Source organism: Oncorhynchus kisutch, linkage group LG26, assembly GCF_002021735.2.
Source record: "Oncorhynchus kisutch isolate 150728-3 linkage group LG26, Okis_V2, whole genome shotgun sequence".
NCBI classification, from domain to species: domain Eukaryota; kingdom Metazoa; phylum Chordata; class Actinopteri; order Salmoniformes; family Salmonidae; genus Oncorhynchus; species Oncorhynchus kisutch.
In genome coordinates this window covers 39,908,340-39,934,181 of record NC_034199.2, presented here as the reverse complement: position 1 = coordinate 39,934,181, position 25,842 = coordinate 39,908,340, and the positions used below count along the sequence as shown (strand labels likewise).

The 25,842-nt window shown below is 43.2% G+C and overlaps 1 protein-coding gene across 1 annotated transcript in view; it reads left to right on the top strand.

Annotated features, from left to right (window-relative positions):
• Positions 1–3,549: 3,549 nt before the first annotated feature.
• Positions 3,550–25,842, top strand: part of LOC109871437 (parathyroid hormone 2 receptor-like) — a 76,521-nt gene continuing 54,228 nt past the window's right edge. Inside the window, exons 1-6 of the mRNA XM_020462332.2 lie at positions 3,550–4,235; positions 4,535–4,629; positions 8,820–8,919; positions 17,119–17,229; positions 17,600–17,727; positions 17,933–18,030. Coding sequence (XP_020317921.1) covers positions 4,537–4,629; positions 8,820–8,919; positions 17,119–17,229; positions 17,600–17,727; positions 17,933–18,030 — 530 coding nt within the window. The 5' untranslated portion in view covers positions 3,550–4,235; positions 4,535–4,536. The remainder of the gene's footprint in view (positions 4,236–4,534; positions 4,630–8,819; positions 8,920–17,118; positions 17,230–17,599; positions 17,728–17,932; positions 18,031–25,842) is intronic.

Below are 25,842 nucleotides of genomic sequence, written 5' to 3'. Positions count from 1 at the left end.
GCATGCCCCATTCAAAAAAAATTGAACCAGGAACAGATATAGTGCTTGGTTCTCTCCAGATCTGACTGCTCTTGACCAGCACAAAAACATCCTGTGGGGTTCTGCATTACCATCGAACAGGCCCCGTGATATGCAACTTTCAGGGAAGTTAGGAACAAATATACACAGGCAGGTAGGAAAGCTAAGGCTAGCTCTATCATGCAGAAATTTGCATCCTGTAGCACAAACTCAAAAAAGTTCTGGGACACTGTAAAGTCCATGGAGAATAAGAGCACCTCCTCCCAACTGCCCTCTGCACTGAGGCTAGGAAACACTGTTACCACTGAAAAATCCACAATAATTGAGAATTTCAATTAATATTTTTCTACGGCTAGACATGCTTTCCACCTGGCTACCTCTCCCCACAGCAACTCGCCCAAACCTCCTCCACTTCTCCTTCACCCAAATGCAGATAGCAGATGTTCTGAAAGAGCTGCAAAATCTGGACCCCTATAAATCAACCGGGCTAGACAATCTGGACCCTCTCTTTCTAAAATTATCTGCTGAAATTGTTGCAACCCCTATTACTAGCCTGTTCAACCTCTCTTTTGTATCGTCTGAGATTCCCATAGATTGGAAAGCTGCCGCAGTCATCCCCCTCTTCAAAGGGGGAGACACTCTAGACCCAAACTGCTACAGACCTATATCTATTCTACCCTGCCTTTCTAAGGTCTTTGAAAGCCAAGTTAACAAACAGATTACCAACCATTTCGAATCTCACCGTATCTTCTCCGCTATGCAATCTGGTTTCAGAGCTGGTCATGGGTGCAGCACAGCCACGCTCAAGGTCCTAAACGACATCATAACCGCCATTGATAAGAGACATTACTGTGCAGACGTATTCATTGACCTGGCTAAGGCTTTCGACTCTGTCAATCACAACATTCTTATTGGCAGACTCAACAGCCTTGGTTTCTCAAATGATTGCCTCGCCTGGTTCACCAACTACTTCTCCGATAGAGTTCAGTATGTCAAATCGGAGGGCCTGTTGTCCGGACCTCTGACAGTGTCCATGGGGGTGCCACAGGGTTCAAATCTCGGGCCGACTCTCTTCTCTGTATACATCAATGATGTCGCTCTCACTGCTGGTGATTCTTTGATCCACCTCTACGTGGACGACACCATTCTGTATACCTCTGGCCCTTCTTTGGACACGGTGTTAACTAACCTCCAGATGAGCTTCAATGCCATACAACTCTCCTTGCGTGACCTCCAACTGCTCTTAAATGCAAGTAAAACTAAATGCATGCTCTTCAACCGATCTCTGCCCGCACTTGCCCGCCCGTCCAGCATCACTACTCTGGACGGTTCTGACTTCGAATATGTGGACAACTACAAATACCTAGGTATCTGGTTAGACTACAAACTCTCCTTCCAGAGTCATGTTAAGCATCTCCAATCCAAAATGAAATCTAGAATCACTAGATTACATACCCTCGTAAAACTGACCATCCTACCGATCCTCGACTTTGGCGATGTCATTTACAAAATAGCCTCCAACACTCTACTCAGCCAATTGGATGCAGTTTATCACAGTGCCATCCGTTTTGTCACCAAAGCCCCATATACTACCCACCACTGCAACCTGCATGCTCTTGTTTGCTGGCCTCCGCTTCATACTCGTCACCAAACCCACTGGCTCCAGGTCATCTACAAGTCTCTGCTTGGTAAATCCCCGTCTTATCTCAGCTCACTGGTCACCATAGCAGCACCCACCCGTAGCACGCGCTCCAGCAGAAATATCTCACTGGTCACCCCCAAAGCCAATTCTTCCTTTGGCCACCTCTCCTTCCAGTTCTCTGCTGCCAATGACTGGAACAAACTGCAAAAATCTCTGAAGTTGGAGACTCTTACCTCCCTCACTAGCTTTAAGCACCAGCTGTCAGAGCAGCTCACAGATCACTGCACCTGTACATGGCTCATCTGTAAATAGCCCATCCAATCTACCTCATCCCCATACTGTATTTATTTATTTATTTATCTTGCTCCTTTTCTCCTTTGCACCCCAGTATCTCAACTTGCACATTCATCTTCTGCACATACTACCATTCCAGTGTTTAATTGTTATAAATTGTTATATTGTAATTCCTTCACCACCATGGCCTATTTATTGCCTTACCTCTCTTATCTTACCTCATTTGCACATGCTGTATATAGACTTTTCTACTGTATTATTGATTGTATGTTTGTTTATTCCATGTGTAACTCTGTGTTGTTGTATGTGTTGAACTGCTTTGCTTTATCTTGGCCAGGTCGCAGTTGCAAATGAGAACCTGTTCTCAACTTGCCTACCTGGTTAAATAAAGGAGAAATAAATTAAATAAATAAATAAATCTGCCGAGTTCAGGACGAGTTTATTCTCTTCTTTTACCATCAGATGGAAGATGGAACAGAATCATAAGAGAACCCCCTCTCACACGCACTTTTGGATACAGCAGTAACACAGACTGTGTGTTTTCCTGTGCAATTATTGATGTTTCACTTTCCTCTTCTTATCCTGCCTCCAACCCAGGTCATGAATAGGTTCCCGACTTCCTGCTCTGCACATTATGTTTCTGAATCAACAAGTAGTGGTACCAAGTGTTATATTTTAATTATAATTGATAATTGAATGCTGGGAGGGCGCCATGACAACAAGATCTCATAGCTTCCCTTTTATTAGACATATTATGAATGACGTCTTTTTTTCTGACACATTCATTCGCATGAACAACTCAAAGGTTAAAAGAGTTTAGGTATTCATTCCCAGTGGTTAAGGTTAGGGCTATGGTTTGGTGAAGGATTTGCAAACCAACCAACCTCATACCATCAAGTATCATCAAGTATTCTCACAGCTTGCTAGAGCATTGTGAACTGTGGTGGCGCAGTAGTCTGAGCAGCACGCTTTGGATCCAAGTATCATGAGCTTTGCGCCCAGTGCTTGTCAATCTTTTTTATAAAATGCTTTGTTAAGTGCCGAGGAATCTGAAATATTTACGTTCTCTGATCCTTTTCAATTGTCCGAAATCTACCAGGGAAAGGATGGTTTAGTGTGATGTGCACACATACACATGCATTTATGGAAGCACTCACCCGCACACATGCACACACACCACACACAGAAGCTCACACACAAGTGTGCACACACACAGTTTAAAGATTGAGTAGCTTCTGCTCATAGTCTGCTTGCACTACTTACGACCTGTTGTACATGCCTGCAGTGAGGAGCTAGATGGGGAGGGAGAGGAATGCTTTTGTTCTGGCAATGTCAGCACATGCTTATCCCTTTGAATTGAATTTAATTGAGAATGGTAGCGAGAGAGAGGTGGGGGTGAGAGAGAGGGGTGGGGGTAAGAGAGAGAGTGAGCGAAAGAGAGGGGGTGGAGAGCGAGAGAAAGAGGTAGGAGAGAGATAAGTGGGAGAGAGAGAGTTGGGGAGAGAGAGAGGGGTGTAGAGAAAGAGATAGTGGGAGAGAGAGAGGGCGGAGAGAGAGAGGGGGGTGTAGAGAAAGAGAGAGCGAGAGAGGGAAATAGATAGTGGGGGAGAGAGAGAGAGAAGGTCGAAGAGAAAGAGAGAGAGGTCATCTTGGTATGACATCGGACGTGTTTCCCCCACCTCGTTGAAGAATGATAGTTTTTCCTGTATTTCTAGGGCACCATCGATCCAATTTCGTGTCTGTCCTTCTAACGAAGTTTCAGCACCATGGATAGCTCCTCCCCTTCTTCAGCAGTGCAAAACGAGAACAGAGAAGAAAAGCACGCAAGCACGCAACTCAAACGGTCCTTTAATAGAAAAGTTTCTGAACTATTTCCTTAGTCAATACTTGCTTTAAAGTGTGTTTCTACCGATGATACATTATAAAATAGTGACAAAATCTAAACTTCTGTGGAGTCAAACCTGGAGAGTGATTAATGTATTAGGTGGAGTTTCGTGTCAGGCTGTGTAGCGCTGTTGGTTTCCTGTTCAATGCTGAAATAACTGTGTGCACTGAACGGACAAGGGCTGACTGGAAATTAAGGAAGAGAAAATTGTATTTTATCCCCGCGCTCAATAGTTTAGTTGTATCTCCAGCACGTACCTATTTAAGTCTTCACCAAGCTTGGCCAGGACCGGGAATTCGCGCCCTTCTCTCCAAAAGTGTAGACATTCGGATACAGGCACAACAACTGGAATGGATGTATAAACTTGTTCTGAGACGTCGTGGCAGAAGAAGAAATGTGTGTTATGGATAAGGAATTATTTTCATGTGTTTGCATGCGCTCTCTGACCTTTTCCTAGTTTTTGAGCTTGTGTCACCTGCGCGGGAAATGTATATTTTATGAACCTTTTAACTTTTATTTTTAAAGATTTTACAGTCATAGTCGAAACAGTCGGATATGTAACATGTTTCCTAATACGGGAATGGTGAACCTGATGACGACCATGCAATTCGTAATGGCAAATCATTTTTAACCTAAAAACTAATTTTGAGTTTCAAACACCAGATAGCCAACGCTTTTTTTTTTTTTACAAACAGCTATGAGAAAAACTGCCTTGTTTGGGGGTATGGTGAAGTGGATCTTATGGAATTTGGTCTCATTCCTCCTGTGCTGGACTTTTGTTGACGCACAGGTAAGAAGCAAAGCTTAGGCCTAATTGTTCAGCTGTGTTGGAAATATGACATTACATTTTGTTTTAGAAGCGGGAAGTAGGGGTGCTGAGGGTTCTGCACTCTCCCCTGAATTTGTTGCTCGTTTTTTCCCACAAAAGTATTACTCTGGGCCTTTACTAGTAATGCATTAGTGGAACAATATAGCCATTTGTAGCTTTGTTGTTTAGATTTGGTTTTGATGGGTGCATTATGTTTTAAATAGTATAAATTGCCAAAGTTGAATTAATTACCCTTCAGAAATACTTCTTAAAGGACTCAGAATATGACAAATCTGGAAACATTGCAAAAATGCCACATTGGGCTTCAATGGTACTGTAGGAATAATGTGTGGTAAGACAACTGTGAAATTCTATTAAAATCACATCCAAATGGATGAAAAGCATTTACATGTGATGGAAAATATTGTCTGTTGGTATATAAATCCGATGTTTTATTATGTCTGAAATGACCAAATTGATCAACATGACCAATACTTTTTTTTGTATATTGCGATCAAAAACATATATATTTGAAAGGTGAACTATTTTGTAGGTTTTCTATATTTAATTGTAATAATATTTGGTTGTCCTTCTGGCTGAATTTGAAGAGTTAACCTCGTATCTTACTTCTTTGCTATAAAAGGAATGTTCGTCAATGGAAGTATTCTGACCTCCTAAACCACACCTTTAAATTGTTATATATATATATATACACACTACCGTTCAAAAGTTTGGGGTCACTTAGAAATGTCCTTGTTTTTGAAAGAAAATCTATTTTTTTTGTCCATCAAATTAACATCAAATTGTTCAGAAATACCATGTAGACATTGTTAATGTTGAAAATTACTATTATAGCTGGAAATGGAAGATTTTTTATGGAATGTCTACATAGGTGTACAGAGGCCCATTATCAGCAACCATCACTCCTGTGTTCCAATGCCACATTGTGTTAGCTAATCCAAGTGAATCATTTTAAAAGGCTAATTGATCATTAGAAAACCCTTTTGTAATTATGTTAGCACAGCTGAAAACTGTTGTTCTGATTAAAGAAGCAATAAAACTGTCCTTCTTTAGACTAGCTGAGTATCTGGAGCATCGGCATTTGTGGGTTTGATTACAGGCTCAAAATGGCCAGGAACAAATAACTTTCTTCTGAAACACGTCGGTCTATTCTTGTTCTGAGATATGAAGGCTATTCCATGCGTGAAATTGCCAAGAAACAGAAGATCTCGTACCACGCTGTGTACTACCCCCTTCAGTATTGGGTTCTCGGGGGGGGGGGGGGGGGGGGGTTGTTAACACAGCTTACAGTACCTGCATGTGCAACAGATCTAAATCACTGACATGCCGTGACAAACACTTTCCCCTTCCCTGAGACCTAGGAAATGTTGTTCTTAGCCTGCTTCCACTGATGACAGATTTCTTAGTGCGTAAATGAGATGACAGATGGACTGAATTCATTATTTTAATCCTGTGAGACCCAAACACTACATAGTTCATCTCTAGATGTATCTCTTAGTAGTGTTTGTTCTATGTCAGTATTATTATTGTGGCATCAGTAGGAAGCTTCTACAACATTCTACAAAGTCATTCATGCAAGTACATAACATGAAATAAAGAAATTGAGGAAGAAACATTTTGAGCCAGAGCTAGAGAGAGTTTTGAAAGTGTTGCAAAAACGTAACATTGGTCTTAAAGGGTTGAGGAAACTGAAACATTGGGACACATTCGTATCGATAAACAAATTAGAGAGATCGTTCTCCTTCCGAATTCTGCAAATATGGATAACCAAATACTTCAAGAGAAAATTTGAGGCCCCCTTTATACATCAAAATAACAAACATTCATGGCATGACCAGGTGACATTGTTAAATCCAGGAAACAGTTTAAAGAAGGATTTTTAAACCTTAATCAAATTGAGATTGTGTATATGGGTGCCAGAGGGTGAACGGGCAAGACAAAGTAGAACTAATATCATTCCATTTAAAATGCTCATCAATTGAGGTTCTTGGTCCCCATGCTCCCCCATGCCCCTCCATGCCCCCCCCCCCATGCCCCTCCATGCCCCCCCCCCCATGCCCCTCCATGCCCCCCCCCCCCCCCCATGCTCCCCCATGCCCCCCCATGCCCCCCCCCCCCCCCATGCTCCCTCATGCTTCCAGGCTTCCTTTGGACAAGAGCTGTCCATCACAGCACACATTCACCTTCTCTCGTTTCCCTTTCTATTTGACGCTTCTAATGTATCTGTGTCTGTGCCTGGACTTAAACTGTTGAGGTTGTTAGCGTCTGTAAGGTTGACCCCTAGTCAACGCCGTTCAATCAGTCAGGTGTATGTAATTCAGCCTGCCAGTGAAGGTCCATTCAGCTCCTGGCCTTGATGGACAAATATCAGTTACATTTTTCATGAATAGGTTTGCAATTCAAAGGAATACAGTACAGTACAGGTTATGCATGTGGACCTTGTAATATTGAAATATATTGTTCTGTGCAAGGACATGCACCGTCTAAATAGTGATTCACATGGCAACGTGAAGCACATTCATTATCTTACTTTGAAACGATATACAACCAGGAACTAAAATGTAAACGCTTTCAACTCCTTCCTGTACTTTAGACCACTTCAGGATTGCAGCAGGGCTTACACAAAGACAGACTTAGAAGAGGTTTATTTTTCCATATGGGACAAATATAACAACATAACGAGCTAATAAAATTTTTTAAAAAATGTCCTTAAACAATGTTTAATATTTTGAGTGGGATTTGAAAAGGAAGCATTACTTCACCTGAAGGACATTACATTCTTCTCCTCTTCCTCTTCCTCTTCCTCCTCCTCCTCCTAGTTCTCTGGTCTCAACTTCTTCACCATAATAAACAGCATGTTTATTATCAACAGGAAGATAAGGGGGAAAGAAACGCACAAACAACAACATCATTAAACTCTTCTGGTGAATCCTCATTAGGTAGTTCAATGTGCACTACTTACTTATTTTGTTAATCAGAGCTAAGAACTACAATAACACTCTATAGTCCATGAAGAAGACTATTTGAAGAGTGAGTGAACCATCTGAAAATAATTGCTTGCTCTTCTGGCCTGCAGTCTGGTAATTTACTTTGAGAGTGCTGAAATTGTGCGGCAACTATTATAGAAATAATGCGTATTGTCGCAGTCTGATGTCCAAAACTGAACATTTTCAGGAAATTGTAAAAAAATGACCATATTTTCGCATGAACAAACATAGAAATATGAAACTTTTCTGAATACATTTTCTTGGTCCTAGAGTCATGAAATGTTCAGAGTCACTTAGGAGATTTACTGTTACTGTTTTTAGTTTAAAAAATTTTTTGCTATGAGGTTTTCATCAGACAACAACGATATGCATAATTCACAGTTCTTCAGGTATGATGTGGGTGCATTATTCTTCATGAGGCTTGCATAAAAACATTTGTATTTTTAATATGTAGCATTTGTTATCTCTTTTTACATTGTGATATGTCTTTCATTACTTGTAAATCAGGTAAGAAAAAGTCTGTGACAAATCTCCAGGTCTCTGTGTAAAATAAGGTGGTAAAGAGATCTCAGCAGATAAACGTTATCACTGCTGAACTCATAACCTGTATTGACCTGTTTAAAGAGCGACTCCATTCCAGTGGCTGAATTCAACCTTTCCCCACCCAAGCTGGGAGTGCTGTGATGGGGAGTGCTGTGATGGGGAGTGCTGTGATGGGGAGTGCTGTGATGGGGAGTGCTGTGATGGGGAGTGCTGTGATGGGGAGTGCTGTGATGGGGAGTGCTGTGATGGGGAGTGCTGTGATGGGGAGTGCTGTGATGGGGAGTGCTGTGATGGGGAGTGCTGTGATGGGGAGTGCTGTGATGGGGAGTGCTGTGATGGGGAGTGCTGTGATGGGGAGTGCTGTGATGGGGAGTGCTGTGATGGGGAGTGCTGTTATGGGGAGTGGTGTTATGGGGAGTGGTGTTATGGGGAGTGGTGTTATGGGGAGTGGTGTTATGGGGAGTGGTGTGATGGGGAGTGGTGTGATGGGGAGTGCTGTGATGGGGAGTGCTGTGATGCAACAATTAGGTTGAGTTTTGACACAAGTGACCTCTACCAAGACACAATGTTGTTGTTTTGCTAAAATTAAAATGTTAAACTCCCAATGCTTGTCGCCTGCAGGGTGGATCTGAGGAGAGCCTGACAGCAGAGGAGCAGATGTACATTCTTTATGACATTAAACTCCAGTGCCACCAGAACCTCTCCACCCGCAACCCAGCCGGTAATACAACATCAAACATGCCCTAACATGCCCTATGTCTGTGACACTGTACTGCTTCCGCTACTGTATAGACAAACATACAGTAAGTAAGTATGAATTGCTGTTGGTAAGAGCGTCTGCTAGATTACTTAAAATAATACTCCAGTGTTGCCAGAACATCTGGATCCACAAACCTACAGGTAATGACAACATAACTGGCACCTCAGACATGTCATGATACTTGTTACTGTTATCGCTTATTCTTATCCACATTTTTTGAAATTGCACTGTCGGTTGGGGCTTGTAAGTAAGCATTTCACTGTAAGGTCTACCACCTGTTGTATTCGGCGCATGTGACGAATACAATTTGATTTGATTTGACTCTGTGGTACTACCTAATATATAGCTAGGTAGACCTCTGTAAGTAGGAGTACAAGTGTGATAAACTTTCCTGAAGGTGTGAGGGGGACTCAGATCACTTCTTGCATTTCAATACATTTTGTCCTGAGGCTAAGAGAAAATGTTTGCTGTTTTATAGCTCATCAAATCAAATGTTATTTGTCACATGCGCCGAACAGGTGTAGACCTTCCTGTGAATATGTACTTACAAGCCCTTAGCCAACAATGCAGTTCAAAAAAGATATCAGAAAATATTTTGAATATATTCAGAAAATTGGCTTCTTCAGAGCTGGTCCTTAAAGTCTCTGCTCTGGCTCTGGTCTGTGTCGCAGTCAGATCCACAGGATTAGGAGCAGTGTTACTCCAGAACTCCAGCCAAATCCTTACCTCTTTTATTCATGTGAATTCCCCACTTAACACTGTGCTATTATGGGTCACAGCTGCTATTAACACACGGTGAGTAAAAGCTATACGGAGTGTACAAAACATTAGGAACACCCTTCCAAGAGGCTTCTAAACAGCTTCTACCCCCAAGACATAAGATCTAGTCAAATGGCTACCCAGACAATTTGCATTACCCCCCCCCCCCCACGCTTCACGGTTGGGATGGTGTTCTTCAGCTTGCAAGCATTCCCCTTTTTCCTCCAAACATAACAATGGTCATTATGGCCAAACAGTTCTGTTTTTGTTTCATCAGACCATAGGACATTTCTCCAAAAAGTACAATCTTTGTCCCCATGTGCAGTTGTAAACTGTAGTCTGGCTTTTTTATGGCGGTTTTGGAGCAGTGGCTTCTTCCTTGCTGAGCGGCCTTTCAGGTTATGTCGATATAGGACTCGTTTTACTGTGGATATAGATACTTTTGTACCTGTTTCCTCCAGCATCTTCACAAGGTCCTTTGTTGTTGTTCTGGGATTGATTTGCACTTTTTCACACCAAAGTACGTTCATCTCTAGGAGACAGAACTGAGCGGTATGATGGCTGCGTGGTCCCATGGTGTTTATACTTGAGTATTATTGTTTGTACAGATGAATGTGGTACCTTCTGGTGTTTGGAAATTGCTCCCAAGGATGAACCAGACTTGTGGAGGTCTACAATTATTTTTCTGATGTCTTGGCTGATTTCTTTAGATTTTCCCATGATGTCAAGCAAAGAGGCACTGAGTGTGAAGGTAGGCCTTGAAATACATCCACAGGTACATCTCCAATTAACTCAAATGATGTCAATCAGAAGCCATCACATAATTTTCTGGAATTTTCCAAGCTGTTTAAAGGCACAATCAACTTAGTGTATGTAATCTTCTGACCCACTGGAATTGTGATACAGTGAAATAATCTGTCTGAAAACAATTGTTGGAAAAATGACTTGCATAAAGTAGATGTCTTAACCGACTTGCCAAAACTACAGTTTGTTAACAAGAAATGTGTGGAGTGGTTGAAAAATGAGTTTTAATGACTCCAACCTAAGTGTATGTACATTTCTGACTTCAACCGTAGGTCTGGGTAAAGTGACTATGCATAGATGTGAAAACAAATGGTGGGAGGGTGTCAATGTAAATAGTCCGGGTGGCCATTTGATTAATTGTTCAGCAGTCTTATGGCTTGGGGGTAGAAGCTGTTAAGGAGCATTTTGGTCTCAGACTTGGCAGAGAGAACAGTCTATGACTTGGGTGACTGGAGTCTTTGACAATGTTTTGGGCCTTCCTCAAACGCTGGTATATAGGTTCTAGATGGCAGGATGCTGACCGGTTGCCGTACCAGGCAATAATGCACCCGGGCAGGATACTCTCGATGGTGCAGCTTTGGAATTTATGAGAATCTGGGGACTCGTGCCAAATCTTTTCAGTCTCCTGAGGGGGAAAAGGTGTTGTCATGCCCTCTTCACAACTGTCTTGGTGTTTGGACCATGATAGTTCGTTGGTGATGTGGACACCAAGGAACTTGAAACTCTCGACCCGATTCCCTACAGCCCCATCTACAGTGGGGCAAAAAAGTATTTAGTCAGCCCCCAATTGCGCAGGTTCTCCCACTTAAAAAGATGAGAGAGGCTTGTAATTTTCATCATAGTTACACCTCAACTATGACAGACAAAATGAGAGAAAGAAAATCCAGAAAATCACATTGTAGGATTTTTAATGAATTTATTTGCAAATTATGGTGGAAAATAAGTATTTGGTCAACAACAAAAGTTTATCTCAATACTTTGTTATATTCCCTTTGTTGGCAATGACAGAGGTCAAACGTTTTCTGTAAGTCTTCACAAGGTTTTCACACACTGTTTCTGGTATTTTAGCCCATTCCTCCATGCAGATTTCCTCTAGAGCAGTGATGTTTTGGGGCTGTTGCTGGGCAACACGGACTTTCAACTCCCTCCAAAGATTTTCTACGGGGTTGAGATCTGGCTAGACCACTCCAGGACCTTGAAATGCTTCTTGCGAATCCACTCCTTTGTTGCCCGGGCGGTGTGTTTGGGATCATTGTCATGCTGAAAGACCCAGCCACGTTTCATCTTCAATGCCCTTGCTGATGGAAGGAGGTTTTCACTCAAAATCTCACGATACATGGCCCCATTCATTCTTTCCTTTACACGGATCAGTTGTCCTGGTCCCTTTGCAGAAAAACAGCCCCAAAGCATGATGTTTCCACCCCCATGCTTCACAGTAGGTATGGTGTTCTTTGGATGCAACTCAGCATTCTTTGTCCTCTAAACACGACGAGTTGAGTTTTTACCAAAAAGTTCTATTTTGGTTTCATCTGACCATATGACATTCTCCCAATCTTCTTCTGGATCATCCAAATGCTCTCTAGCAAACTTCAGATGGGCCTGGACATGTACTGGCTTAAGTAGGGGGACACGTCTGGCACTGCAGGATTTGAGTCCCTGGTGGCGTAGTGTGTTACTGAGGGTAGGCTTTGTTACTTTGGTCCCAGCTCTCTGCAGGTCATTCACTAGGTCCCCCCGTGTGGTTCTGGGATTTTTGCTCACCGTTCTTGTGATCATTTTGACCCCACGGGGTGAGATCTTGCGTGGAGCCCCAGATCAAGGGAGATTATCAGTGGTCTTGTATGTCTTCCATTTCCTAATAATTGCTCCCACAGTTGATTTCTTCAAACCAAGCTGCTTACCTATTGCAGATTCAGTCTTCCCAGCCTGGTGCATGTCTACAATTTTGTTTCTGGTGTCCTTTGACAGCTCTTTGGTCTTGGCCATAGTGGAGTTTGGAATGTGACTGTTTGAGGTTGTGGACAGGTTTCTTTTATACTGATAAGAAGTTCAAACAGGTGCCATTAATACAGGTAACGAGTGGAGGACAGAGGAGCCTCTTAAAGAAGAAGTTACAGGTCTGTGAGAGCCAGAAATCTTGCTTGTTTGTAGGTGACCAAATACTTATTTTCCACCATAATTTGCAAGTAAATTCATTAAAAATCCTACAATGTGATTTTCTGGAATATTTTTTCTCATTTTGTCTATCATAGTTGAAGTGTACCTATGATGAAAATTACAGGCCTCTCTCATCTTTTTAAGTGGGAGAACTTGCACAATTGGTGGCTGACTAAATACCTTTTTGCCCCACTGTATATTAATGGGGGCCTGTTCAGCCCGCATTTTCCTGTAGTCCACGATCAGCTCCTTTGTCTTGCTCACATTGAGGGAGAGGTTGTTGTTCTGGCACCACACTGCCAGGTCTCTGACCTTCTCCCTTTAGGCTGTCTCATCGTTGTCAGTGATCAGGCCTACCACTGTGGTGTCGTCAGCAAACTTAATGATGGTGTTGGAGTCGTATTTGGTTATGCAGTCATAGGTGAACAGGGAGTCCAGGAGGAGACTAAACACACACACCTGATGGGCCCCAGTGTTGAGGATCAGCGCTGCAGATGTGTTGTTACCTACCCTTACCACCTGGGGGCGGCCTGTCAGGAAGTCCAGGAGCAGTTGCAGAGGGAGGTGTTTAGTCCCAGGGTCCTTAGCTTAGTGATGAGCTTTGTGGGCGCTATGTTGTTGAATGCTGAGCTGTAGTCAATTAACAACATTCTTACATATGTGTTCCTTTTGCCCAGGTGGTAAAGGGCAGTGTGGAGTGCAATTGAGATTGCCTCGTCTGTGGATCTGTTGGGGCGGAATGGGTCTAGCGTTTCCGGGATGATGGTGTTGATGTGAGCCACGACCAGCCTTTCAAAGCAATTCATGGCTACCAATGTGAGTGTTATGGGGTGGTAATCATTTAGGTAGGTTACCTTCGCTTCCTTGGTCACAGGGACTATGGTGGTCTGCTTGAAACATGTGTGTATTAGACTCGGTCAGGGAGAGGTTGAAAATGTCAGTGAAGACTCTTGCCAGTTGGTCCGTGCATGCTTTGAGTATATGTCCTGGTAATCCGCCTGTCCCGGCAGATCTGTGAATGTTCCCAAGCGGCGCAGTGATCTAAGGCACTGCATGTCAGTGCAAGTGGTGTCACTACATTCCCTGGTTCAAGTCCAGGCTGTATCACATCCGGCCGTGATTGGGAGTCCCATAAGGCGGCGCACAATTGGCCTAGTTCGTCCGGGTTTGGCCTGGGTAGGCCATAATTGTAAATAAGAATTTGTTCTTAACTGACTTGCCTAGTTAAATAAAGGTTAAAAAAAATTAAATGTTGACCTGTTTAAAGATCTTGCTCACATCGGCTATGGAGAGTGTGATCACAGAGTCGTCCGGAACAGCTGGTGCTGTCATGCATGCTTCAGTGTTGCTTGCCTTGAAGCAAGCATGAAAGGCATTTAGCTTTTCTGGTAGGCTAGCGTCACTGGACAGCTCTCGGCTGGGTTTCCCTTTGTAGTCTGTAATAGTTTTCAAGCCCTGCCACATCCGACGAGCGTTGGAGCCGGTGTAGTAGGATTTTATCTTAATCCTGTATTGACACCTTTCCTGTTTGATGGTTCATCTGAGGGCATAGCGGGATTTCTTATAAGCGTTCGTATTAGTGTCCCGCTCCTTGAAAGTGGCAGCTCTTGCCTTTAGCTCAATGCAGGTGTTGCCTGTAATCCATGGCTTCTGGTTGGGATATGTACGTATGGTCACTGTGGGGACGACGTCGGTGATGCACTTACTGATGAAGACGATGACTGAGGTGAAATACTCTTCAATGCCATTGGATGAATCCCAGAACATATTCCAGTCTGTGCTACCAAAACCTTCCTGTAGCGTAGCATCTGATCACTTCCGTATTGAGCGAGTCACTGGTATTTCCTGCTAAACATTTTACTTGAAAGCAGGAATCTGGCGGATAGAATTATGGTCACATTTGCCAAATGGAGGGCGAGAGAGAGCTTTATATGCATCTCTGTGTGTGGAGTAAAGGTGGTCTAGAGTTTTTTTTCCCTCTGGTTGCACATGTGAAAGCTGGTAGAAATGAGGTAAAATGGATTTAAGTTTGCTTGCAATATATTCCCCGGCCACTAGGAGCGTCGCTTCTGGATGAGCATTTTCTTGTTTGCTTATGGCCTTATACAGCTCGTTTAGTGTGGTCTTGGTGCCAGCATCGGTTTCTGGTGGTAAATAGATGGCTACAAATAATATAGATGAGAACTCTCTTGATAGATAGTGTTCTACAGCTGCACCATTGAGAGCATCCTGCCTGACTGGTTGCATCACCACCTGGTGTGGCAACTGCTCAGCATCCAACCACAAGGCGCTACAGAGAGTCATGCGTATGGCCAAGTACATCACTGAGGCCAGGATTCCTGCCATCCAGGATCTCTATACCAGGAAGTGTCAAAGGAAGGCCCTAAAATTTGTTAAAGACTCAAGTCACCTGTGTCATTGACTGTTCTCTCTGCTACCGCATGACAAGTGGTACCGGAGTGACAAGTCTAGTTCCAAAACTTTCCTTAACAGCTTCTACCCCCAAGTCTTAAGACTGCTGAACAATTAATCACATGGCCACCCGGACTATTTACATTGACACCCCCTCCTCCATTTGTTTTAAATCAGTCTGCATATGCAAATTAGAGTGATGACAACGTAGTGAATGCGATTCGAATCATACAGATGACAGAGAATCCTCGCACTACGGTCTTAATCATGCCTGAGGGGAGGCATACTTCCTAGATGAAACCCACTGACCCTCAGCCTTAGCCCATCCCAATTCCTGCATCATCTTGGTCTTATTGCCTTGTTAATTCATCAGCACTCATTTCTGTAGCTTTCCTCAGTGTAAATTTGTGGGAGATTAAAGCTACAGAATGTTGCTTCCGGGGAACAACAAGGTGAGACTCTGAATGGTTTCCTGGCAGCCTCTAATGGGTTTTATTAATGAGTGGTGAATCTGTGAGGTAATGAATGTAGACACACACTATCCCGGTTTGGATCTAAGATGAGTCTCACCTTCACCTATGTATCAATGCCTGTCTGCTGGTGGGATGCAAGGGAAATTCATAGAGGAGCACTAGGTTCTCTCTACTGTAAGGTCAAGGTGAAGAAGACATAGTATACTGGGAATATTCTGTAACCTAACCTCCCACTGACTTCATTAATTGGGATATTCATGTGATAATGCTCTCGAAGCCAGTATTTGGAGGATATATTGGCACGAGTGTTGTCAGGCCCTGGACGAAGTCGACAGCCGGCAAACCGTGCCAGTATATCCTTCAAACACCGGCTTCGAGGGCATTATCACTTTTATACAACTGGTTAACAACATATTCAAATAATGATTGACATATTTTCATAAACTTTATTTTGATTAATTAATTTATACTATTTCATCCTTCCACAAGATATAGTCCCGACACAAATCTAGAGAGTCTCCCCAAGCCAGCTGATTGTTCGTTTTATCGATTCGGTTGCCAGAGATGTGACCCAGTAGTTTGTTGCAAATGATCCATTGCCATACTAGCTGACAAAATTCTTATCCCTTGGTTGCTAGCTAGCCAACTACGGCTAACTTACAGTCAAGGTCGAACAGTGCAGGCAGAATAACAACAAAGTAGCTGCATTTGCATTTGTTTAAGTTGTTTTCTAGTCACATTTATTTGGATACATCCATAACAATGAGCTAATGATATACGATTTCACTTGGCATAGAAAATGTGCTCACTTGTCAGGACACTGTTGTTTAGAGCAGAGGAGCTAGCCAACAACACAGCTAGCACAATCACTTCAAACTGAATCTGGAAAGACTGCAAACTTGCTGCATTTAGTTTCGTTTGACCTATTTTCTACTACATTTCTTTGTATACTGTATATCAATCAAAATGAATCCGCTTTCATGATTTCGACTGAATGAGAAGGTTGCCTGCCTGTCTCCTCCTGAACACGTTCATTACTATGGGACAGCTGGAGATCGAATTTCAATATTGAAACAATGTTGAAAATGTTGGAGAGACAGACAGCAAGTGTTTATACAAATCTCTGCTGTTGAATATCAAATGTTAGTCTAAAAGGAATGTGAGATAATGTCTAGATGAGATCAAGTTTATAAATTTGCCTGGATGGGCTGATGAGACAGTGGATTGCGCAGTGAGATGAAATAGGCATTTTAACGTCATAGCTTTAGCCGGTGGTAACATGTGGAATAGACACCGGCTGGAGTACAGTTTTAACCAATCAGCATCCAGCATTAGACCCACCCATTGTATAAAATCAATATAACTCATATGATCAAGCTATAAAATTATCCAAAGTGTACAATGCTGTATTCAAACGTCAATATAGTAGAACCTCAAAGTTAGGAACATTTCAGCATTCGAACAATCTCCATTCCCAACGTGTTCCTACTGTATCTCTGAGGTCCTGCATCGGTCACACACTGTAGTTGAAAAGAGTGTTCTGCCTCTCCACTAGATGACCTCTGCCCCCCTGGTTGGGATGGCCTTATCTGCTGGCCACAGGGTTACCCAGGAGCTGTCACCAAGGTCCTCTGCCCCAGCTACATCTTCGACTTCAACCACAAAGGTAGATGACACCCCACTCTGCCTGCATGGCAGAACAGGTTCCAGGTTCCCCATAGAAATATAATTTGAACACAACATCTCTGTGTTGTTCCCCTTTACCTGTGTATGGTTGATACATAGCTAGTTTATATTAATACTTGAATTATGTATTGTCTAATCCAAGTATACAGAAAGTATTATGACAAACAACTCTGCCTGCATGGGAGAATGGGTTCCCGTTTACCAATGTATGATTGATATAGTGCATTTAGAGTGGATTCATAGTGACTTTAGAAATTTGAATTATGTACTGTCTCACTTAAGGTGCCAAGTGAAACCAAGTAAGCTACAGAGATACAGTATGTTGATTTGTTGATATATATATATTACAGGTCATGCCTACAGGAAGTGTGACATCAATGGGTCGTGGGTGTTTGTGGAGAGCCTGAACAGGACGTGGCCTAACTACTCAGAGTGTCTGGGCCCTGGGTTCTTGAAGCCAAGCAACGAGAGGGGGAAAGTGAGTACTGTTCTGTAGCTACTGCAGCGGCCGTATCCCCACATATGCAGGAAACCCTACAATGCCACTGTATATATTGAATTGTCTTTTAGCAGATGGTTTTATCCAAAGCCAGTTATCCATAGAATAAAAATTATCAGCAACAAAAGAGTGATCCAATTAAGATCCTACATCTGTACCTACACTACCTGTATCCTTCTCCCAGCAGGACTTCTTTGAGCGTCTGTATGTCATGTACACCGTAGGCTACGCTGTGTCCTTCAGCTCTCTACTAGTGGCTATCTTCATCATCGGATATTTTAGGTGAGTGTGTGTGTGTGTGTGTTTGTGTGGTTTGGTGACCAGAAGTCCCCACAAGGATAGTAATAAAAGGAACATTTGGACAAGTGGGGACATTTCGCCGGTCCCCACAAGGAAGAAAGCTTTAGGGTTAGGGTCACAATTAGGGTTAGAATTAGGGTTTAGGTTAGGAGTTTGGGGTTAAGGTTAGGGTCAAGGCTAAGGGTCAAGGGTCAGGGAAAATAGGATTTTGAATGGGAATTTTTTGGGGGGGGCACCGACACGTATAGTAAAACGAACATGTGTGTGTGTGTGTGTGTTTGCGCCTGTCTGGGTGCATACTTGCATGTGTGCATGCGCATGTCTTTCTGAAAGAGTGTGAGAGGCTTCCAGTAATAATCAATAGATGAAAACAGACAGAGGCCTAATGGGAGTTTGGCTCAGGCAAATGAGAACTAGGAAAGCCAGTGTGGAAATAGCAGTTTCCTGGCTGTGCACTGCAGAGTGTGAAAATACATTTGGCAACATGGAAATGCAGAGTAATCTGAAATGAAAGCAAATGAGTTGAAAAAAGCTCAAATACTCCAAACATTGAGAGGAGGGATATTAAAGTAAAGAATAAAGATTTTAAGCATGGTCAAGAAGCCTTTTTAGATAGGGTTTCTGAGAAAGTGAGTATGTTTCAAGGCCAACAAACAATAAGCAAAATAGAAAGACCTGGCAGCAGTACTGGATGAGCTTTAGTCCGTCATTAAATTGTCTCATCAGGCATATTGAATGATGCAGATAGACGGGTTGGTTGTTTAGCAACAAAACCAAGTCTGATTAAACCAAGATTGAACTCTATGGCCTGAATGCCAAGAGTCACATCTGGAGGAAACCTGGCACCATCCCTACGGTGAGGCATGGTGGTGGTGGCATGTTTTTCAGCAGCAGGGACTGGGGAGACTAGTCAGGATCAAGGGAAAGATGAATGGAGCAAAGTACAGGGAGATCCTTGATGAAAACCTGCTCCAGAGCGCTAAGTACCTCAGACTGGGGGCGAAGATTCACCTCAAACAGGACAACAACCCTAAGCTCACAGCCAAGACAACATAGGAGTGGCTTCGGGACAAGTCTCTGAATGTCCTTGAGTGGCCCAGCCAGAGCCCGGACTTGAACCCGATCTAACATCTCTGGAGAGACGTAAAAATAGCTGAGCAGTGACGCTCTCCATCCAACCTGACAGCTTGAGAGGATCTGCAGAGAAGAATGGGAGGACCTCCCCAAATACAGGTGTGCCATGTTTGTAGTATCATACCCAAGAAGACTTAATGCTGTAAACACTGCCAAAGGTGCTTCAACAAAGTAGTAAGTAAAGAGTCTGAGTACTTATGTAAATGTCATATTTCAGTTTTTTTTTTTTCAAAAATTCTAAAACTCTGTTTATGATTTGTCATTATGGGGTATTGTTTGTAGATGATAAGGGGGGGGGGGGGGAATGATTTAATATATTTTAGAATAAGACTTTAATGTAACAATGTGGGAAAAGTCAAAGTGTCTGAATACCTTCCAAATGCACTGTATTTGTCACCTCCAAATGTTTATTGAAGCATAAATACATTCGCACAATGAGCCCTTGTTGTCTCTCAAATATATTGTTATAGTTCACTGTTATTGGTTATTGTTATTATTGTTATATAGTTATTAGTTAACTAGCCAGTAATTTTTTTTGCCATATTAGCGTAGACATGACATCAGTCAAAACACCTCAAAACAAGATGTGGTATCAATAACAAGATACAACGAGCTGAAACGAGCCACCTATGATTCCCCACACTGCAGCTTCTTGTCATTGCTGCTAGGTATCTGACCGTTCAGAACCAGAAAACCGCATGCCTTCTGGCCACATCGAAGCGTGTGTATCATTTTAGTGATGTTGTCAGATAAATATGAAACTCTCTGGATGAACAGACTGAAGAGAAATACTATATAATGATAATAATATTAGACTCTGTGCTTCAAAACAAGACCATGTTTACTCCTCCAGAAGTTGATGTTTTCTACCTCAAGTTCAAACCACCACAACATTCACTTCAATGTGCTCCTTATGGGCAGGTTTTGTTGCCACTCCAAACAGAGAGAGGAAGCAGTGAGCACCCTCAAAGTATATATGTTACATTAGGAAGAGGAATTTTACTTAACTAGGCAAGTCAGTTAAGAACAAATTCTTATTTACAATGACGGTCTACACCACCCAAACCCAGATGGGCCACTTGTGCACCGTCCTTTGAGACTCCCAATCACGACCGGTTGTGATACAGCCTGGATTCGATCCAGGGTGTCAGTAGTGACACCTCAAGCACTGAAATGCAGTGCCTTAGACCTCTGTACCACTCAGGAGCCCAAGGAAATTTGGTAAAGTGCAGTTGAAGAAAATTCATCTCCGATGTACTGGTGTTGTCAACTCCTCTTAAATCATATCAATGTTCATTGGTCGCATACACAGTTTAGCAGATTCTATAGTGATTGCAGCAAAATGCTTATGTTACTAGTTCCTAACAATGCAGTGAAATGAAAAAGAAGTAGACAAATAATATATGTATTTTTTTACAAAAAACTATCTCGAAATGTCTGAACGAATCCAATTAACCCAAATAACGCTAACAGTAATCCAAATCAAATCTATTCGTATATACACCGGATTCATTTACACAAGATATACTATGAATGATATCTGCATTATTACCCTCCCTCTCTTGCTCTCTCTCTCTTTCTCCTCGTTCCCTCTCTTCTTTTCGTCACATTCATTTACAAAGGACAGAATGCGCTCCAAGTAAATTTGAGTCAAGATACTTTGAATATAACGTTGTGTACCATTTGTATACATGTATATATATTTTTTGCAAATGTTTAAATACCTCATACTCTGCACTTTTCTCTGCTGAGCAGGATGTTTCCAATTGTGGATGTTCTCAGATCAAAGCATTATCATAGAGAGTCTGAAATAGCCCAGATTGAATGGGCTGTGCCCAACATGCAAAACTGGCTATTATGACCTCATTACAACCACAAGCTGCTTGTTATCTATTCTATTGTATTGTCATTTTTACCCATGTTTACCAGCTATCTTACTGTTTTAGGCTACTTTTACACAGGCAGATGAATTCTAATATTTTGCCAATAAGCTCATGTAACCCAATATTTCAAGCTGTGAAACCAGGACTAAGAAGAGGACTTCCTCACCTCTGTTTTGTTTGTGTGGGATTTCGTCAGCTAATGACCGCCACATGCTAATGAGCAAACCAAACAGCCAATTAGTAATTTATCTGTTTTCCTTTGTTACATGTGGCTGGTAATTAATACATGTTCATCGTTTATGCACCTTTTGTGCAGTTGCCTTTGTTATTACAATTAGGCCTGCTATGCTTGCTACCTTATGAGGTGTATTGTTTGTTTGCCACATGACGTGTGCTTCGCTATGTAGACACTGTTAGCCTGCTTTGGTCTTCCATGACACTTTCTACTACACCCCATTTATTGCCCTTAATTGTTAACTGCTGTTACAGTGTGTTTATGCAGAGGTTTATTCATTCATAGGCTTATCGAATTTACATATTATTATTGAATATTGTCTGTTATTATTTGTACTTTGTATCCCTTTAGCGAAACCAAACATACCTGTTACCTATCCTACATACCCAACCGGCTGGTTACTGAGTCATGTCACTGTTGAACACATCAAGACATCTAAATGACATGTTCTATGCGTTGCATCACCTTTCTCCTCTGAGTACATAAAGACTCTTAACTGAACTCCATCTCTGCCTCTGGTCCTGCTCTTATTGGAGTCCCACAGAAGATGAGCACCATCAATAAACTGTCACTCAGTTACATTGGTCCTTTGAGCCAGATGCAACACCACCTACTGTGACATGGCAGAGCAGCAAAGAAACACAGCAACATTCTCATCGTCAGATGATCCCATTCCAGGATGTGATCTCAGAAACCGATGGATACCGATATCATTACAATATCGACAACAACCTGTGGCAGCACATGGCTAACCTCTACAACCAGCATCCACAGTTTACCTGACTCCACAAGCAAGAGAGCAGGTGCAGAGTACCAGCACCATGGAGCCTGCAGCCCCCCCTTGACCAACTATCCCCTTTGCTCAGGTCCTCTGACCCCACACTGCACAGGCGAAGAAAATTCACTACCCTCGACTACATTGAATCACGTGTAGGGAACCTAAGTGCCCTGACCACCGCCGTGGCCTCCCAACTCGGTGAGGCCGTATGGATCCATTCACCCGTATCAAGCCTGTTCAGTAAGGTCCAGGTCCCCACAGTTCTACCCCAACCTCCTCACAACACACCCAGTACAACGAACTGTCAATATCCCACACCCAGCTCATGGATAGGCCAAATGACACTGCTGCCCACGTTTCAGTCCCTCTACCGCTAACATAGTGCCATGGAAAGCCGCTACAGAGGCCACCATGACCACGCAGACCTACACTGCCACAATCCCTGCCGCAGACAGTTGTTTCAAGTAGGCAGTCAGCCGAAACTCTCTAAACGGCAGTATGGAGATGTGACCACGCACTCTGCCTTGATGCTGTTAACTCCACCAAACCAGCCATGGACTGGGGGGGAACACCCGGAGCAACCAGTTTTCCAAATACTTTGCCTTGCTCAGGCTGAGTCTGCATCACAACAGCCATTATCCACTGTTCCAGGCTATTCTGGTCTACCACCTGTTCAGACTCAGTCCACCGAACAACCCTCCATCAGCTGCTCTATCCTATTTAACTGACCAAACGTGGACTGCACCTGCCCAGCCAGGTTATCCTCCATGGACCTCTCCTCTCCAGCGGACTTATCAGCTGCCACCTGCTGCACCTCTCCATCCAGCTCACCCGCCAGTACCTGCTGCACCTCTCCATCCAGCTCACCCGCCAGTACCTGCTGCACCTCTCCAACCAGCTTACCTGCCAGTACCTGCTGCACCTCTCCATCCAGCTCACCCGCCAGTACCTGCTGCACCTCTCCATCCAGCTCACCCGCCAGTACCTGCTGCACCTCTTCAACCAGCTTACCTGCCTGGATCTGCTGCACGGTCAGCCTATTCACCAGCCTATCCGCTCCAGCAACCGCACCTGCTACCAGTACCTGTGTTAAGGCTTCCCAATCTAGTCCACAACAGTGAAGTGAGTTCGCAGACTTCAAGATGACACTGGACTACCTCTTGAATCCTCATATAGAACACTTCAAGCACAGGGTCCTCATGCTTGAGCTCAAGCATGTCGACACTACCAGCAGCCCTACACTGCAGCTATGCAGGCTTTGTAGATACGATACGGACAACCACACCAACTGGCACAGAGGGAGTTCACTGCGATCCTCAACGGCCCTAATGTTAGTGGAGATTCCAAGGCCTTCCAGAGCTTCGCCCTCAGAGTAGACCTCCTGGTAAGCCTGTGGAAATCCCTTGAAGGTCCCCAAGGCATGGAGCTGTTATGCACAGGCCACATAGACCGAGTGCTGCTCCCGAGGCAGGTACTACAGGGAAAGCTTTGTGGAGCACCTACCTGCAACCTGACAGACCTCTCTGACTGGCTCAAGACCCAGGCCGAATCACAGCTGCTCTCCTCCAAGATGGCACAGCATCACCAAACAAAAAAGCCACAAAGCCCTCAAAGGGAACGACCATCCCCTCCAAGGCCAAAAAGTCAACCTGTCACCACCATTTAGCATTGCTCTGTCCAGCCCAGGTCTAGAGACAGCCAGGTTGGCAATACTTCAAAAGTCCAGACATCCACTGTCTCAAATGTCTGTGCCTCTTTTCCCACAGTGTCAAGAGCTATAATTCTCAGTGCACATAGAGTGTTGGACTAGTAACCGAAAGGTTGCAAGTTCAAATCCCCGAGCTGACGGGGTACAAATCTGTCATTCTGTCCCTGAACAGGCAGTTAACCCACTGTTCCTAAGCCGTCATTGAAAATAAGAATTAGTTCTTAACTGACTTGCCTAGTAAAATAAAAATAAAAATAGTGAAGCAGACGCCAGAACAGATCGAAAAGCCGGATTGAAGACGGAAAGCGTTGACTGAAGTGTGGTCATAATAACCATGGGCCCAATGCACCCAGAGGAAGCCATGTGGAAAAGTACATCTCAACGTCCTTCAACATGTAGCCAAGCCGAGCCCCAGTGTCCTGTTTGTCAACCATCTAGACAGAGTTTACCTTACTCACTCCAATCAGAACGAACGAGCACTGCTAAGGAGTGGACAGAAGTCCCTGAATACGTACGCCATATTAGATGACGGAGTAGAGCGGACAATCATCCTCCCCACAGCGGTTAGACACCTCGACCTCGAAGGCCAGGAGGAGTCATTAGCCCTGCGGACAAATCGCCACGACGCTGTACATCTTACCGGTTCCTCAGTAGACTTCCAAGTACAGTGCGTTGCAAAGTATTCACCCCCTTGACGTTTTTCCAATTTTGTTGCATTACAACCTGTCATTTAAATTGATTTTTATTTGAATTTCATGTAATGGACATACACAAAATTGTTCAAAATGGTGATTGTTTAAAAATGTAAATAAATTCAATAAAAATGGAAAAGTGATGCATTCATATGTTTTCACCCCCCTTTGCTATGAAGCCCCTCAATAATATCTGGTGCAACCAATTACCTTCAGAAGTCACATAATTAGTTAAACAAAGTCCACCTGATCTGTCACATGATCTCAGTATACAGTTGAAGTTGGATGTTTACAAACACTTAGGTTGGAGTCATTAAAATTTGTTTTGCAACCACTCCACTTAACAAACTGTAGTTTTGGCAAGTCGGTTAGGACATCTACTTTGTGCATGACACAAGTAATGTTTCCAACAATTGTTTTACAGACAGATTATTTCACTTATAATTCGCTGCATCACATTTCCAGTAGGTGAGAAGTTTACATTCATTAAGTTGACTGTGCCTTTAAACAGCTTGGAAAATTCCAGAAAATTATGTCATGGCTTTAGAAGCTTCCTGTGGAAGTATTTCAAGGCCTACCTTCAATCTCAGTGCCTCTTTGCTTGACATCATGGGAAAATATAAAGAAATCAGCTAAGACCTCAGAAAAACAATTGTAGACCTCCACAAGTCTGGTTCATCCTTGGGAGCAATTTCCAAATGCCTGAAGGTACCACGTTCATCTGTACAAACAATAGTACTCAAGTATAAACACCATGGGACCACACAGCCGTCATGCCGCTCAGGAAGGAGACACGTTCTGTCTCCTAGAGATGAACGTACTTTGGTCCGAAAAGTGCAAATCAATCCCAGAACAATAGCAAAGGACCTTGTGAAGATGCTGGAGGAAACAGGTACAAAAGTATCTATATCCACAGTAAAACGAGTCCTATATCGACATAACCTGAAAGGCCGCTCAGCAAGGAAGAAGCCACTGCTCCAAAACCGCCATAAAAAAGCCAGACTACAGTTTACAACTGCACATGGGGACAAAGATTGTACTTTTTGGAGAAATGTCCTATGGTCTGATGAAACAAAAACAGAACTGTTTGGCCATAATGACCATTGTTATGTTTGGAGGAAAAAGTGGGAGGTTTGAAAGCCGAAGAACACCATCCCAACCGTGAAGCACGGGGGTAGCATCATGTTGTGGGCGTGCTTTGCTGCAGCATCTCAAGCAACATTTCAAGACATCAGTCAGGAAGTTAAAACTTGGTCGCAAATGGGTCTTCCAAGTGGACAATGACACCAAGCATACTTCCAAAGTTGTGGCAAAATGGCTTAAGGACAACAAAGTCAAGGTATTGGAGTGGCCATCACAAAGCC